At 38.6% G+C, this 12438-nt stretch overlaps 1 protein-coding gene across 1 annotated transcript; it reads right to left on the bottom strand.

The window, feature by feature from the left end:
• Nucleotides 1-341: 341 nt before the first annotated feature.
• Nucleotides 342-9330, bottom strand: capza1b (capping actin protein of muscle Z-line subunit alpha 1b). The gene is made up of 10 exons (XM_017468207.2): nt 9219-9330; nt 6038-6101; nt 5725-5776; nt 5575-5638; nt 4031-4237; nt 3699-3778; nt 2207-2285; nt 1891-1962; nt 1706-1768; nt 342-1592 (listed from the first exon to the last, which is right to left on the bottom strand). Exons 1-10 carry the CDS (start codon nt 9255-9257, stop codon nt 1452-1454), a joined length of 861 nt encoding a protein of 286 aa, XP_017323696.1. The 5' UTR covers nt 9258-9330; the 3' UTR covers nt 342-1451.
• Nucleotides 9331-12438: the final 3108 nt, after the last annotated feature.

The following is a 12438-nucleotide window of genomic DNA, read 5'->3' as shown; positions in this document are numbered from 1 at the left end:
CTGCTCCACTGTGCCGCCCTGCATTTAATATTTAAAAGAAAAAGCTTTTGAGCTGCTCGGGCTATTCTGGACTAAACTGCAGTTTTAGTTAAGACTTATTTCACATCAAGGTAAAGGCACAACATTGTTACCTTGTTGGTTGGGTCATTAAATACTTGTTACATAACTTTGGAGACTTACCTTAGAGGACTATTAGAGTTTACTACAGTATAAAGTCACTACAAGTCAAAGCAGTCCAATGAAGTCTAGGTTATTAGCCAGAACAAGTGTACTAAAGCCAGTCTCCACTGAGTCAAGGAGATATAAACAGACCCCTGAAAGAAGAAAAACATTCCAGACAGTTTCAGTCATCAGCTTGGTGCCAATTCTTTATTACCTGTGAGTAGCATAGACTTTGCTAAAATCAGCATAAGAGCTTTGTTACAAGACAGAGAGAGACAGAGAGGTGATGCGAGAGTGATAATATACAGTGTGACAATGCTTCCGTGTTCAGGGTGAATTTTACAGTGGTGAAGCACCGAACAGTACCATGACATGAACATGCGACAGCAACACTGATGACACCCCCTTCCGCTCCAGGACAGCAGAGTGCATAGAACAACTCCGATTTGCTGTTTGCATTGTAAGACTCATTCAATTCTGGACACCCCAAAGTGCACAGGATGCCTGCAACAAAAGAATGCTAGCATGGGTTTTAAGGACTGCTTAGTAAAATATAACATCTGTATGTATAAATATGAAACTCAGAATTAACCAAGATTTCTCTGCCATGGGAAAGAGGACTATTGGTTTCTTTTCTTTTGATTCAGAAATCCATACATATTTCGAATGTCTTCTTTTTTGGGGGGAGGGTTTAAGTTACAGGTGGAAGGAGGTACTAAGAGTGAGGCATTAAGACAAAGACCAATTCCAACACTCAGACACGAACCTTCCCTTCCTTACACATTTTGACACAGAAAGAAGAGAAGATTTGTTCTGAGTGTTGTACTGCAGTCAGTAGTTACTGAGCGAGACAGACAGCAGGTCTCTGCTTCTCTTAAGGACAATTAAACCATACTCACAAACATTCCAAACTATCGCCGCTCACAACACCAAAAAAAAAACAAAAAACAAACAAACAAAAAAAAAAACTACACTGTACACCCTTTCAAAGAATTTTGTATAGATGGGTCAGATGAATTCACATAAATGCAATAATGGCATCGGATTTGCCAGTAATTTAGATCCAGACTCCTTCTAAGCTCATGTCCGGCCCTCCTCCAATAGCTGAGTCCTTTTACAAGCCCGAAATTCTTTGACTTATTTGGGGGTTTTTTTCTTTCCTGTTTTCATTTTTTTCAGGGGTGGGGGGTGGGGGTGGGGGGGTCTCCCTCTGGTTAGCGAACAGCATGTGGTTTTCTTTTTGACCGGTTCTGCGTTGAGAGAGGAAGAGAGCTGGAACCAGGCACGGTCTAGGCATTCTGCATCTCTTTGCCGATCTTGTAGCTGAGAATCTTGTTCCAATCGATCTTGGTGCGAGTGACGGGGAGCTGCCTGCGCAGAGCTTTGAAGGTCGTGTCCGACATCGTCTGGTAGTTCTCGCTGATAGCCGTCTATGGTGAAAAGTGGAAACGACACTTATCTGATGTATATCTTGAAGTTACTACCTCCTAACTCTCATCACTGCTGGTTCTAGATACAAAACAATTTCAATTAAAGCCTTTACCTGGTAATCATTCTCTGCATTTTCAATGATTCTTACAAATTCCTTGGCAGTTGACTCTTCATCCTGGAGATATGGAAAACAAACCATTTCCTCATACCATACATGTCTATGGACCTGACAGCAGAAATAGTGGTGAAAACTAGACTTGTAGTATAGGGGGGGGGGGGGGGGGGGGGCTAACTCACATTGACCGTGATGGACTCCTCCACCTCTTTATGACTGACCAGTTGCACATTGCCATCCTCATAATAATGCACCTGTCAAATCACAACCAAAATCAAAGAGTTAATTTCAAGAAAGTTGACAACACATAGATTAATTTAAGCATCAGATGATAAACATCATGCCAACTAACAAGCAAAGAGAACTTTAAGATTCTTAGAACTGCTTTAAGTCATGCTCTGAAACAAGTCAATCTTTTTCACATCATTTATCTTAGCTTGGGGAAACTAAAAAGTGCTTCTTACTTTACAGAACGGTCACCTGTATAGGACTTCTCACCTGGATTTTCAGCACCCCTACCACCTGAGAGGAAGGCTGGTTGATGGTGAACTTCCATTCTGACCTGCAGCGACCGTTCCTATGCGCACAGAAAGACAGACAGACTTAGAGGCCATGGAAATTTAAATAATATCTGCAGTGGGATTTGTCTTCTGTCTATGACAGAAACCAAATGAAAAGCACAACTAAATACAGTTCCTGCAGTAAACTGAATTCAGGCTTGTAAACAATGTCAAACAGCCAGTAAAATATATACAGTGCCCTCCACTAATATTGGTACCCTTGGTAAATATGAGCAAAGAAGGCTGCGAATAATTCTTTATTTTAAGCTTTTGATCTTTTGTTAGAAAATTCACAAAAATGGATAAACAATTGCAAACACAGGCTTAGCAAAAAAAAAATCTTTATATCTTTAAAATATTACACCCCTATGAATTCATAGGAGAAAAATATATCGGACGTACATTCCCATTGATATTTTACTTTTTTTTTAGTACACCTGGGTTCAACCATGTCTTCCTGTTTCACAGGGGTATAAATATGAAGTAACACACAGGCCAAATCCCTTTAGTCATTCATAACAATGGGTAAGACCAAGGAATATAGCTGTGATGTGCGGCAAAAGGTTGTTGAGCTTCACAAAATGTTTAGTGGTTATAAGAAAATAGCACAAGCATTGAAAATGCCCATTTCCACCATCAGAGCAATAATTAAGAAGTTCCAGTCAACTGGAAATGTTAGGAATCAACCTGGAATTGGATATGTGTCTATAGTCTCCACGCACTGTGAAGAAGGTGGTTCAAGTGGCCAAAAAATCTCCAAGTGGACTGGGATGGCCATGGCAGGACTGCCTCTGCTAGAAAGCTTAAACTGGGCCATGGTTGGATTATCCAGCAGGACAATGATCCAAAACATACATCAACACAAAAACGGTTTACTGACCACAAAATCAAGGTCCTGCCATGGCCATCCCAGTCCCCTGCCTTGAAACCCATAGAAAACCTGTAGGGTGAACTGAAGAGGAAAGTCCACCAGCATGGACCTAGAAATTCGAAGGATTTGGAGAGATTCTGGTCTCAGATCCTTTGCCATGTATTCTCCAGCTTCATCAGGCATTATAGGAGAAGACTCAGAGCTGTTATCTCAAAGGGGAGGTAGCACAAAGTATTTTATATATTTCTGTAAAGCTGCTTTGAGACAATGTCTATTGTAAAAAGCACTATACAAATAAAATTGAGTTGAATATTGACTAAAAGGGTGCCAATAATTGTTGCACACCTATATTAATTTTTTTTTTGATAAACCTGTGTTTTGTTTGCAATTGTTTGATATCCATGAGAGCATAGTATTGCTGTGAATGTTCTGAATAAAAGACCAAAATGTTAATCAATAAAAGAGAATTTTTCACAGCTTACATTGCTCATAATTGCCAATGGTGCCAGTATTAGTGGAGGGCACTTTACAAGCACAATACCTTGGCTACGTTCCTCACCAGAAGTTTTTAGGCTGAAATTGATGTCCCTCGATGCAGGCAATAATGGTTTTCTGACCGTCCACTGTTTTTCCATATACCTGTTCAAAAGCAGGAGGTTAAAAACATCATGACCACTAAGTAAGGATAGCGAAGTTCTCATTTCTGCAAGCACAATAATTTTGCAGAATTAGATAAATGAATAAGTCAATAAACAGTTATATGCTTAATGCAACTATAAAACATGCCTAAAAGATCAAAACAGACAAAACAAATTCAGTACATCAGCAACATATACACATCAGATTCTTTACACTTGTGATACACGTGTGCATGTGTGTGTGCGCGCGTACCGTGCACACTCCGGTAGGGTAATGCTCCTTGACGTAGGCACTAAGTGCAGTGTCGCAGGCGTCTCTCCAGGAGTGCAGCGCGGTCTCACCTTGGTAGGGCTGCAGATCACTGGCCTCCTTACGCAGGTGATCAAAACGGAATGACCTGCGGCTCCGTGGGTCAAAGAAGCGTCCCTGACCCAAATCCCCATGCTCCGTAATCAGAACCTGTGCAGAGGAGAGGAGGAAATGAGTAAAGAAAAAAGATTTTTTAGAAACTCCAGCACATAACAAAAGAGGAAGTCAGTCTATACATGATTGAACTTGACCATTACTACAAATCCAGCAGTACAGGTTTTAATACCACATAACAGCACAAGACAACTTCCCACACAATAGATTGACTCTGATTAAACTTTCATGGAAAATAAACACTGCGCCAGTATGAGCAATCTTGAGAGCAAGATACAAGTGAGATTACGATGGATGCATAATGACCTATAACTGGACTAGTGAAATAGGCAAACAAGCATTTCTATAAACAAACAAGATTAATAAAAATAAATAAATAAAAACATTAATGTGACATCTTACAAACAAAACAATTAGTTAGAAATTGCTGAAAGTGAATTGTAGTGAATTACAAAATTACCCCCACAGGCAGACTAAAGGCTACAGTAACTAATGATTGAAATGACCTATAAGGAAATGTAAAGGAAATCCCCGTGCAAATGAATAACTTCACAGTGCTCCATCTCACAGTGTCATATAACCTGCTTCTGAGCTGAATGAAGATAGAATATTCCTAAACAAAGGAACCATGTCCTAAGTTATACCTCCTAAGTAAAGTTGTGAAATAAAGACAACAGAGAGCCAAGCAGATCATATATAATCATGTTGAAATTTAATTAATCGCCATTTTATCAGGTATATCTACCATATGCGGTAAACCATTTGACTGTAGCTCAAACGGTGAATAGCAGTAGATGTCACCCCATTAATCAGTGGAAAGTGACGACATGATCATCATTGGCCAGATGATATTGGGGTGGATGACTATTTTCAGCACAGCAGTGCTACTGATATCACCTATCTTGTTAGTCTACCTTGTAGGTGTACAGTTAGGAGAATATATCTAGTGCTAATCATTTCTAACTCTTCAACGCTGTCCATTTGTGACCAAGGGACTGCTGGTGGCCAGATATTTTGGTTGGTAGAAACCCAGCACAATAAGGTGTTCCCAATGTTGGTGGCTATAGCGGGATGACAAACTGTGTAAAGCAACAGATGGGCTACAATCAGTAATTATGAAGTCTGCCATGCTGTTATTGTGTCACACTAGTAAAGTTGACATGCACATCTTGGGTATGATGTGTCAAAATGGGCTCTGTAGTAATTTGGGACAATTATATGCATAAGCAAATCACCCCGTTAAATCCTATAAGAATTTTCCTTACCAAACTTCATATAGTAAAACTAATTCATCGTGCACTTATATGAAAGCTGCGTATCGAATACATAGTAGGTACATCATCTAAGTGTAGTACATTATGAACAACTCTTACCGACTCCTCCGAATTTTCCAGTTTTACAGGGGTAAATTGATCCATGTTATACTGGGCAAAGGCACTGTGTGAGAAGGAAAAAGAGGAAAAATGAGACAACAACATTCTTGGGCTCAAAGAGTAATACTAGGAGCAAACCAAGATACTTACTGTGCTGCCCCCTCCCTGAGGAGGTTGTCATTGTTGAGGAGAAGCCGCACATCTATACAGAAAGAGTGCAATATCTTCTTAACAAAAGTCAGTGATTGTTAGACTGACACAAAGCAGGCACACCCATGCAAATAACTATTAAAGTAAAACTGAATCTTTTAGTTTTCACTAACATAAAACTAGTGTGTCAGGACACCTTCAGGGCAAATAGATCTTTCTATAGGATACTCATGACAAGTGGATCCTAAGATTATTTGTTGTCCATTATCCCATTGTGTAACACCCTCTGGGACTAAGATAGTGGGAAACTTACCGTTGAAGACTTCGTTGAACTCGCCAGGTGGAGCATGGGTAACAAAGTTAGCTGCTATGCGGACCTGCACAAAAAAAAAAAAAACACCAGATAATATTTTAAATACATAAAACGTTCTTACAGAAATGACTCCCCAAACAGTTACTCCACAGTCACACTGTTCATGCCCCAAGGGGGTATAGATTTGGTAAACAGAATTTTCTCACAGAGAAAAGACAGGCATTATCCTCTTCCTGAAACTTCGCACATGCCACCAAGGCCTAGCCCACATGAACACTGGTAAACCTGCACGTTTTTTCCCCCCTTATTGGTTTTGTTGTTCCATCCACATTAAACAAATTTTAGATCACTAAATACACATCCCCAATGTGGAGAAATCTGAAAATGCCATTTTTGCAAATGACGGCACATGTTTGACATTAAATGGTGGTATCTACAGCAGCACTGTGTTAGATATTGTCATTTCCTCCTTGACTGCTCCATGTAGTATACTAGTGATGCTAGGGCATGCAAGAAAGTGTTTCATGTTCATGTGTCAAAACAGAATAACAGAAATAGCATAAAGGTCATGGGTCAGACACCCAGTATGCATGTAGTTTTCTATCATTTCTTGTTTCACTGAGAAATTGATTCAAAACACTAGCAACATAAACAGCCGTTTCAAAATTATCCATGTTAGTGTGGACTAAACCTTAGTGCTTATTTATTTTAAGTGCCTAGATGCTATCTGCAAGACAATTCGTTACAAAATATGTCATTTTCATACATGCGAGGAAGTGAGTGCAACAGGGTCCAGCCTCCCAAACCAGTGAGATGAACAAAGAGGAAATGGCTAAATTGGGAGGACACTGGTTTCAAAATAATCAGAAGAGGAGAAAAACAAAAAACAAATGTTTTCTGTTCATGGACAAGACTTATTTCGCATTCCATTTGAGTTTTTTGTTAGTTATTTATAAAATGAAGGTCTTCTGTTTGACATAATTTCATAAAAACAGCTATAAAATTTTCACTTACAAACTTCATACATGTATGTCAAACAGCACACGTGCATATTGAGGACGAGGGAGACGTATATTTGGGGTCAGTCAAACAGACAGTCGAGTCCAAAATCAGTGGAGTCCACATAGAGTACTAGCTTGAAGGCATTTAACTTTCAAGACTCATATTACAGCTCTCTCTCAGTTTACTCTGCACTCAGTACTAACCAAGGCGCTGAGCAGATTTCTATCCAACTACGAAGCGAGAACTATGAAGGTGCAGTAGCACTTCCTCTCTCTCCAATGTACAGACGCACAAAGAAAGACTGAGACTACATCCTAACTGAAACACACAACAGACCACAGTCAAGCTGCTGATTCACCCCATATTGGTTTTATGCTGATAGGAAGGAACAAAAAGGTGAACAAGTAAAAGTGCTGATGTAAAAACCGGTTTCTCAAGGTAACATATCGAAAGCAGGTGGATCAAGATGTAAACTTGTGTTTTGTGCCAGTGGAGATAAGAGAGGAAATGCACCAGACATCTTGGAAACTACGATTTCTCAATGCACATAGAGCAATTCTAGCCTGTTTGATTCATATATTAGTTGATCAATTTAGTACCAGGCAAATATTAAACAATATATATTTCTAACACATTGCATGTTTTGATATCACTACCTGAAACTTTCAAATTTAACATGAACAAATTTCTATTCATTAATAAACAAAACAAGTATACAGCAGTTCATGGTCAACAAATGCTTCTTTGGCAAAGTATCTCTTATGAACTCACAATATTATGATCACCTTGACACTTAGAAAAACACTGCCTCTTAATAATAATCATAGTGATAATGATACACTACAATAGTACATTACATTTGTGTTTACTTTCACTCATCTGACACTTTTTTCTAAAGTGACTTTCTAAGGTAACTGAGAAAGGATAAGGGCTAAAAAGGGTTAGATCTAAATATAATGTATTAGCAGCCAACTATTAAAATACTTCATCAAGATATTTATTAATTTATACAAAAAGCCATGTGCTTGTGGTTTTCTGGCATAATACACCAAGAAACTCCACCATGAAAGATAATTTTGTAATAAATAAATACATTAACAATCATTAATTAATTCAAACTATTATAATCATAATTACCATCACTACTACTAACAACAACAAGATTTTTTTTATTATTATTTATCCAAAGTGACTTACATATAAGAAAAGAGAATCCAAAGAGTTGAAAGTTAAGGGTTTTGTTCAAGGACTATACAGTAGCAGGGATTTTTGACAGAACTGTGATATTGACATCTGATTACTAATTTAGAAACTTCAGGGGTTTTTTTGTTTTCGTTTTTTACCTCGAGGAAATCTATGATCAGGATACCTACAACACAGATTATGCTCTTAAATCTTGCGCTAGTTACTTCCTAGAAACAAATCCTGCTAATGACTGCATGCAAGCCTTCACACGCCATGCCAAACCAAACAAGATGTATTATTTGCACAAGCTGGCAGCTAACTCACAAGTTGGCCAAGTCAAAGTGAATTTATTAACAGCGTAAACGCGTTAACTGGCTAGTCTGGGCGTTGGGGTGTATTTAATAATGTCCCGTGACTGGGCGTGCTGTATATTAAAGTTGCACGCACTCCATGTTTGTAACTAGTTTCTCAGCGAAATCAAACCCTTACAGTGAAGTGAGAATAGAGAGGACTATTTATGGCAGCTAGCTAGCTAGCGACTCGACGCTACTTCCTGTACAGTTCGTCATTTTGACAAGTTAAGCGAGCTAACGCCCGGCTAACAACTTCAGCTCAGGCGCGTTCAATCAAAGCAACGATTCCGGAACACTCGGTGCATAAACGAAAAGATATTCAGCCACATCCACTGACGGGTGAAACAACTGCCATATAAAATCAATTTCTAAATAAAGACGAGTAACTGATTCGTTAGCAAAACAAGGATTGTTTACTACTAGGCTGGGCATTCCCTAAACGGGCAGCTACTGTGTAGCTTCCTGTGTAAGCTAAGCAAGCTAACTAAAGCGCTAGCCGGCTAAACGCGGTCAGATTTCTGTCAAAACATCAACATAATTAGCACGAGTTGTTAGATATCACTTTAGTAACTGCAGAATGGGTCGCATACCACTTTCTATTTATTTATAAATACGTTATATAAAAGAAAAAAAGCGTTTACCTTCTCCTCATCGGAGAGCGGTTCCTCAAAGTCGGTCATCTTAGCTCTAGCAGACCAGCCTCAAAACGCAATGCATCCTGGGTAGCAGCCTGTCACGGCCATTACCATAATAGGTCAGGAGAATCTGATTGGTTCAGAGAGGCAGTGGAGCTCATTACTGTCAGAAAGTCGTCTATAAAAATGAAACAAAAATGATGGAGCGATTATATTCAGTATAATGTGACGTTTCCTATTCAAAAGTTATTTCATGCGAGTGAAAAACCTTGTCAGGAAGGTTCAGGTGTATAAATAAAATACATCTCTCTCAACACTTTAAAAAATATATAAACAACATTGAGCTAATTGAGCTAATCGCATACTCAATAATATCACTCAGTATAGAATTCTCCAATCTGATTGGTCCAAATATGATGATTAATGTCTTATAAGGGCAATCCTGACAGTAATTCCGGCTGTAATTCACATCGTTGTGAAGGTATATCAATGCCTTCTTTCTAAAATGGTTATCATTTCTATAGTAACACCTCACACACAGGGACGTGTATGACAGTCGTGCCACAATAATATAAACCTAATAATAAAAAAGATGAAAAAAGAGGAGTTGTTGAAAGAACAATTGTTTATAGCTGCTATAGCTTAAGTGATAACAGGAACATGTATTCTGGACATTCCACAACATTGAATGTAACTATAAATGGATAAAAAGTAAATGTCTTTCAGTAATAAATATGACTTGTAATCAGCAAATAGCTATGGTATAAGAGGAATAAAACACATCAGTTGATGTGTTTTAGTGTTATTAACCCCAGACTATTACTGTATATAGCCACAGACTATGTACGTGTTAGAATTTATAACTTTATTAAATAAATGAATTGCATTCTGCCAATATTTTTCTTTCAAATAAATTAGTACACTGTTAATTCACATATTTTTAATGTGACTGATATGTCACTTCAAAGGATATAAATGATATTCATAAGATATGAATGATAATGGTATGTGTTTCACACACACCTGGTAATCCAGAATACACCTAAATTTTAATAATATAATTTCCTAGTTTTTATATTTTATTTTAATATTACGCAGAATTTTAAGTAGAGCACCTGATCTACTTTCCTACAGGCATTTATACCATATCGCCTTTATTTACTTTAAAGAGAGACCGACCAGTAGGGGTCGCTCTAGATCTGTTTAACGATATGTAAGGCCGTTTGAAATGTTGGTTTCCCTCGCAGAAGAATGTAATGTACTGGCACCCTGTCCAGGGTGTACCCCGCCTTGTGCCCGATGCTCTCTGGGATAGGCTCCAGGTTCCCCATGACCCTGAAAAGGAGTAAGTGGTAGAAGATGGATGGATGGATGGAAGAATGTAATGTCATTTAATGTAAGTCTCCTCTTTACACTGAGGAACCTCTTGCAATGGAAAAAAATGGATCCCGTGCAGAACTCTAATATAATTAAAACACAATTTATGTATAATCCAATCTAGTACAATAGACAAATAGGTGAAATGCATCCATTCATTTTCCATACTGCTTATCTTACAAAGGATTGAGGGGGAGCCTGGAGCCTATCCTAGGGAACTCAGGGCATAAGGTGGGGGACACCCTGGACAGGTGCCAACCCATCCCAGGGCACAATCACACACACATATACGCACACTACAGACAATTTGGATACGACAATCAACCTACAAGACATGTCTTTGTAGGGGGAGAGGAAACCCACAATTGGAGGAAACTGGAGTACCCAGAGGAAACCCCAATACAGGGTGGAGGCAGGATTTAAGCCCCCAACTACAGAGATGCGAGGCAAACGTGCTAACCACTAAGCCACTGTGCCCCTAGGTTAAATCTATTTTTTAAATTTATTGAAGACATGAGAGCATTTTGCATAAGATAAAAAGTACATTTTATAGTAATCAGTAATAGTTGGTAGTAGAATATCCCTTCACCATTAAGTAAATGAATGAATGAATGAATTAATTAATTAATAAAAAAACAAACAAACAGCTTCCAATATATGTTATGGAACAAGATAAATGTATGCTACTGATTCATATGCTGTATTTAAGAGTTATATTTTGACAAATGGACTTCTTTTGCTTTGAATATGTGAAAAGGAAAGTGTTATAACTAGATGGAGAGGAGAGAAGTTGGATATCTTGATATTAAGAGAGGTGGTAAGGGATTAGTCGTCAACTTTTAGGCCCTGGAACGAATCTTCCTGGAGAAAAGAGAGATAGTGAAAGACATGCACTGGGAGAAGAGAGAACACATCTCCCTGTTGTTCATGATTGTGTAATACGCTGTGAAAACTCATCTGTGTCCATTTGTTCTCCACTGACTGCCAGCAGCAACTCAAAAAGCCTATGCATTCCTTTAAAACTGACCTGGTGAAGAACGTTTCATGGTGTTTTGTGTGTGTGTAATGGAACCTAAGATAATTTTCATATATTTCTTAACCCAACATGCTGCGATTTGGGGGCCCAGTGGACGTCAACACGTGACATCAGAGGGAGAGGGTAGATATCTCCTGAGTCTGGTGTGAGATGAAGAAAGAGGGGTAATTTCTGAGTAAAGAGCATCAGAAGGAGACAGAGCTGATTCAGTGTGATGGTTCTATCAAGTAACGCCATCAATCAAGAGTGAATGGACAGAATCCAGACTGAAATGTGACTCCGAAGTGACATCAGCCTGGCTCCAGATTGGACACACTATTGGAATCAGACAGAATCCATAGAAAGGAAAGGAACCCCAGACTTCACTGAAATAATATTGGTTCCAGATTGTTCTTGGACATACACTGTACCACACATCACTAAAAATGGCATTGTACAATTATAATGGACTTACTAGTCAGGGCTGTCTTTCCAGATATCATGCGTCATCTATGTATATGTACTGCATGTATATGTAGATAACACATGGCTGGAAAGACAGTCTTGACTGTTGAGTCCATTCTATATTCTATATCCTGTTACACTGTTACATGTTGCTACTTATGATCACTTACAATAGGATTCAATTCAGCTTTTAGGTTTAGTTAATCCAGATGGTGTGGCTCATGTGCTGTGGGGTTAGTGTTTACTGTGTTTGTATTGTACATATTGTATTGGTTTGCACTGCTGGAAGTACAGACCCGCCAACCTTCATGTGCTTTGTGCTGGAGCACCGTATTTTAATATCAGTACACTAGTATTTATTTATTTGGA

The sequence above is a fragment of the Ictalurus punctatus genome, chromosome 5 (assembly GCF_001660625.3).
Source record: "Ictalurus punctatus breed USDA103 chromosome 5, Coco_2.0, whole genome shotgun sequence".
In the NCBI taxonomy this organism is placed as follows: domain Eukaryota; kingdom Metazoa; phylum Chordata; class Actinopteri; order Siluriformes; family Ictaluridae; genus Ictalurus; species Ictalurus punctatus.
Note: the sequence above shows the minus strand (reverse complement) of the source record. Positions and strands in the feature narration are given on the sequence as shown.

What these genes read in the sequence shown, in the direction of transcription:
- capza1b (XM_017468207.2), bottom strand. Translation starts at nt 9,257, where the DNA reads ATGACCGACTTTGAGGAACCGCTCTCCGATGAGGAGAAG. An exon ending in TGGAAAATTCGGAGGAGTCG is followed by an intron (nt 4,238 to 5,574) that starts GTAAGAGTTGTT and finishes TCCTCTGCACAG; the next exon opens with GTTCTGATTACGGAGCATGG. An exon ending in ACCCTACCGGAGTGTGCACG is followed by an intron (nt 3,779 to 4,030) that starts GTACGCGCGCAC and finishes GCTTTTGAACAG; the next exon opens with GTATATGGAAAAACAGTGGA.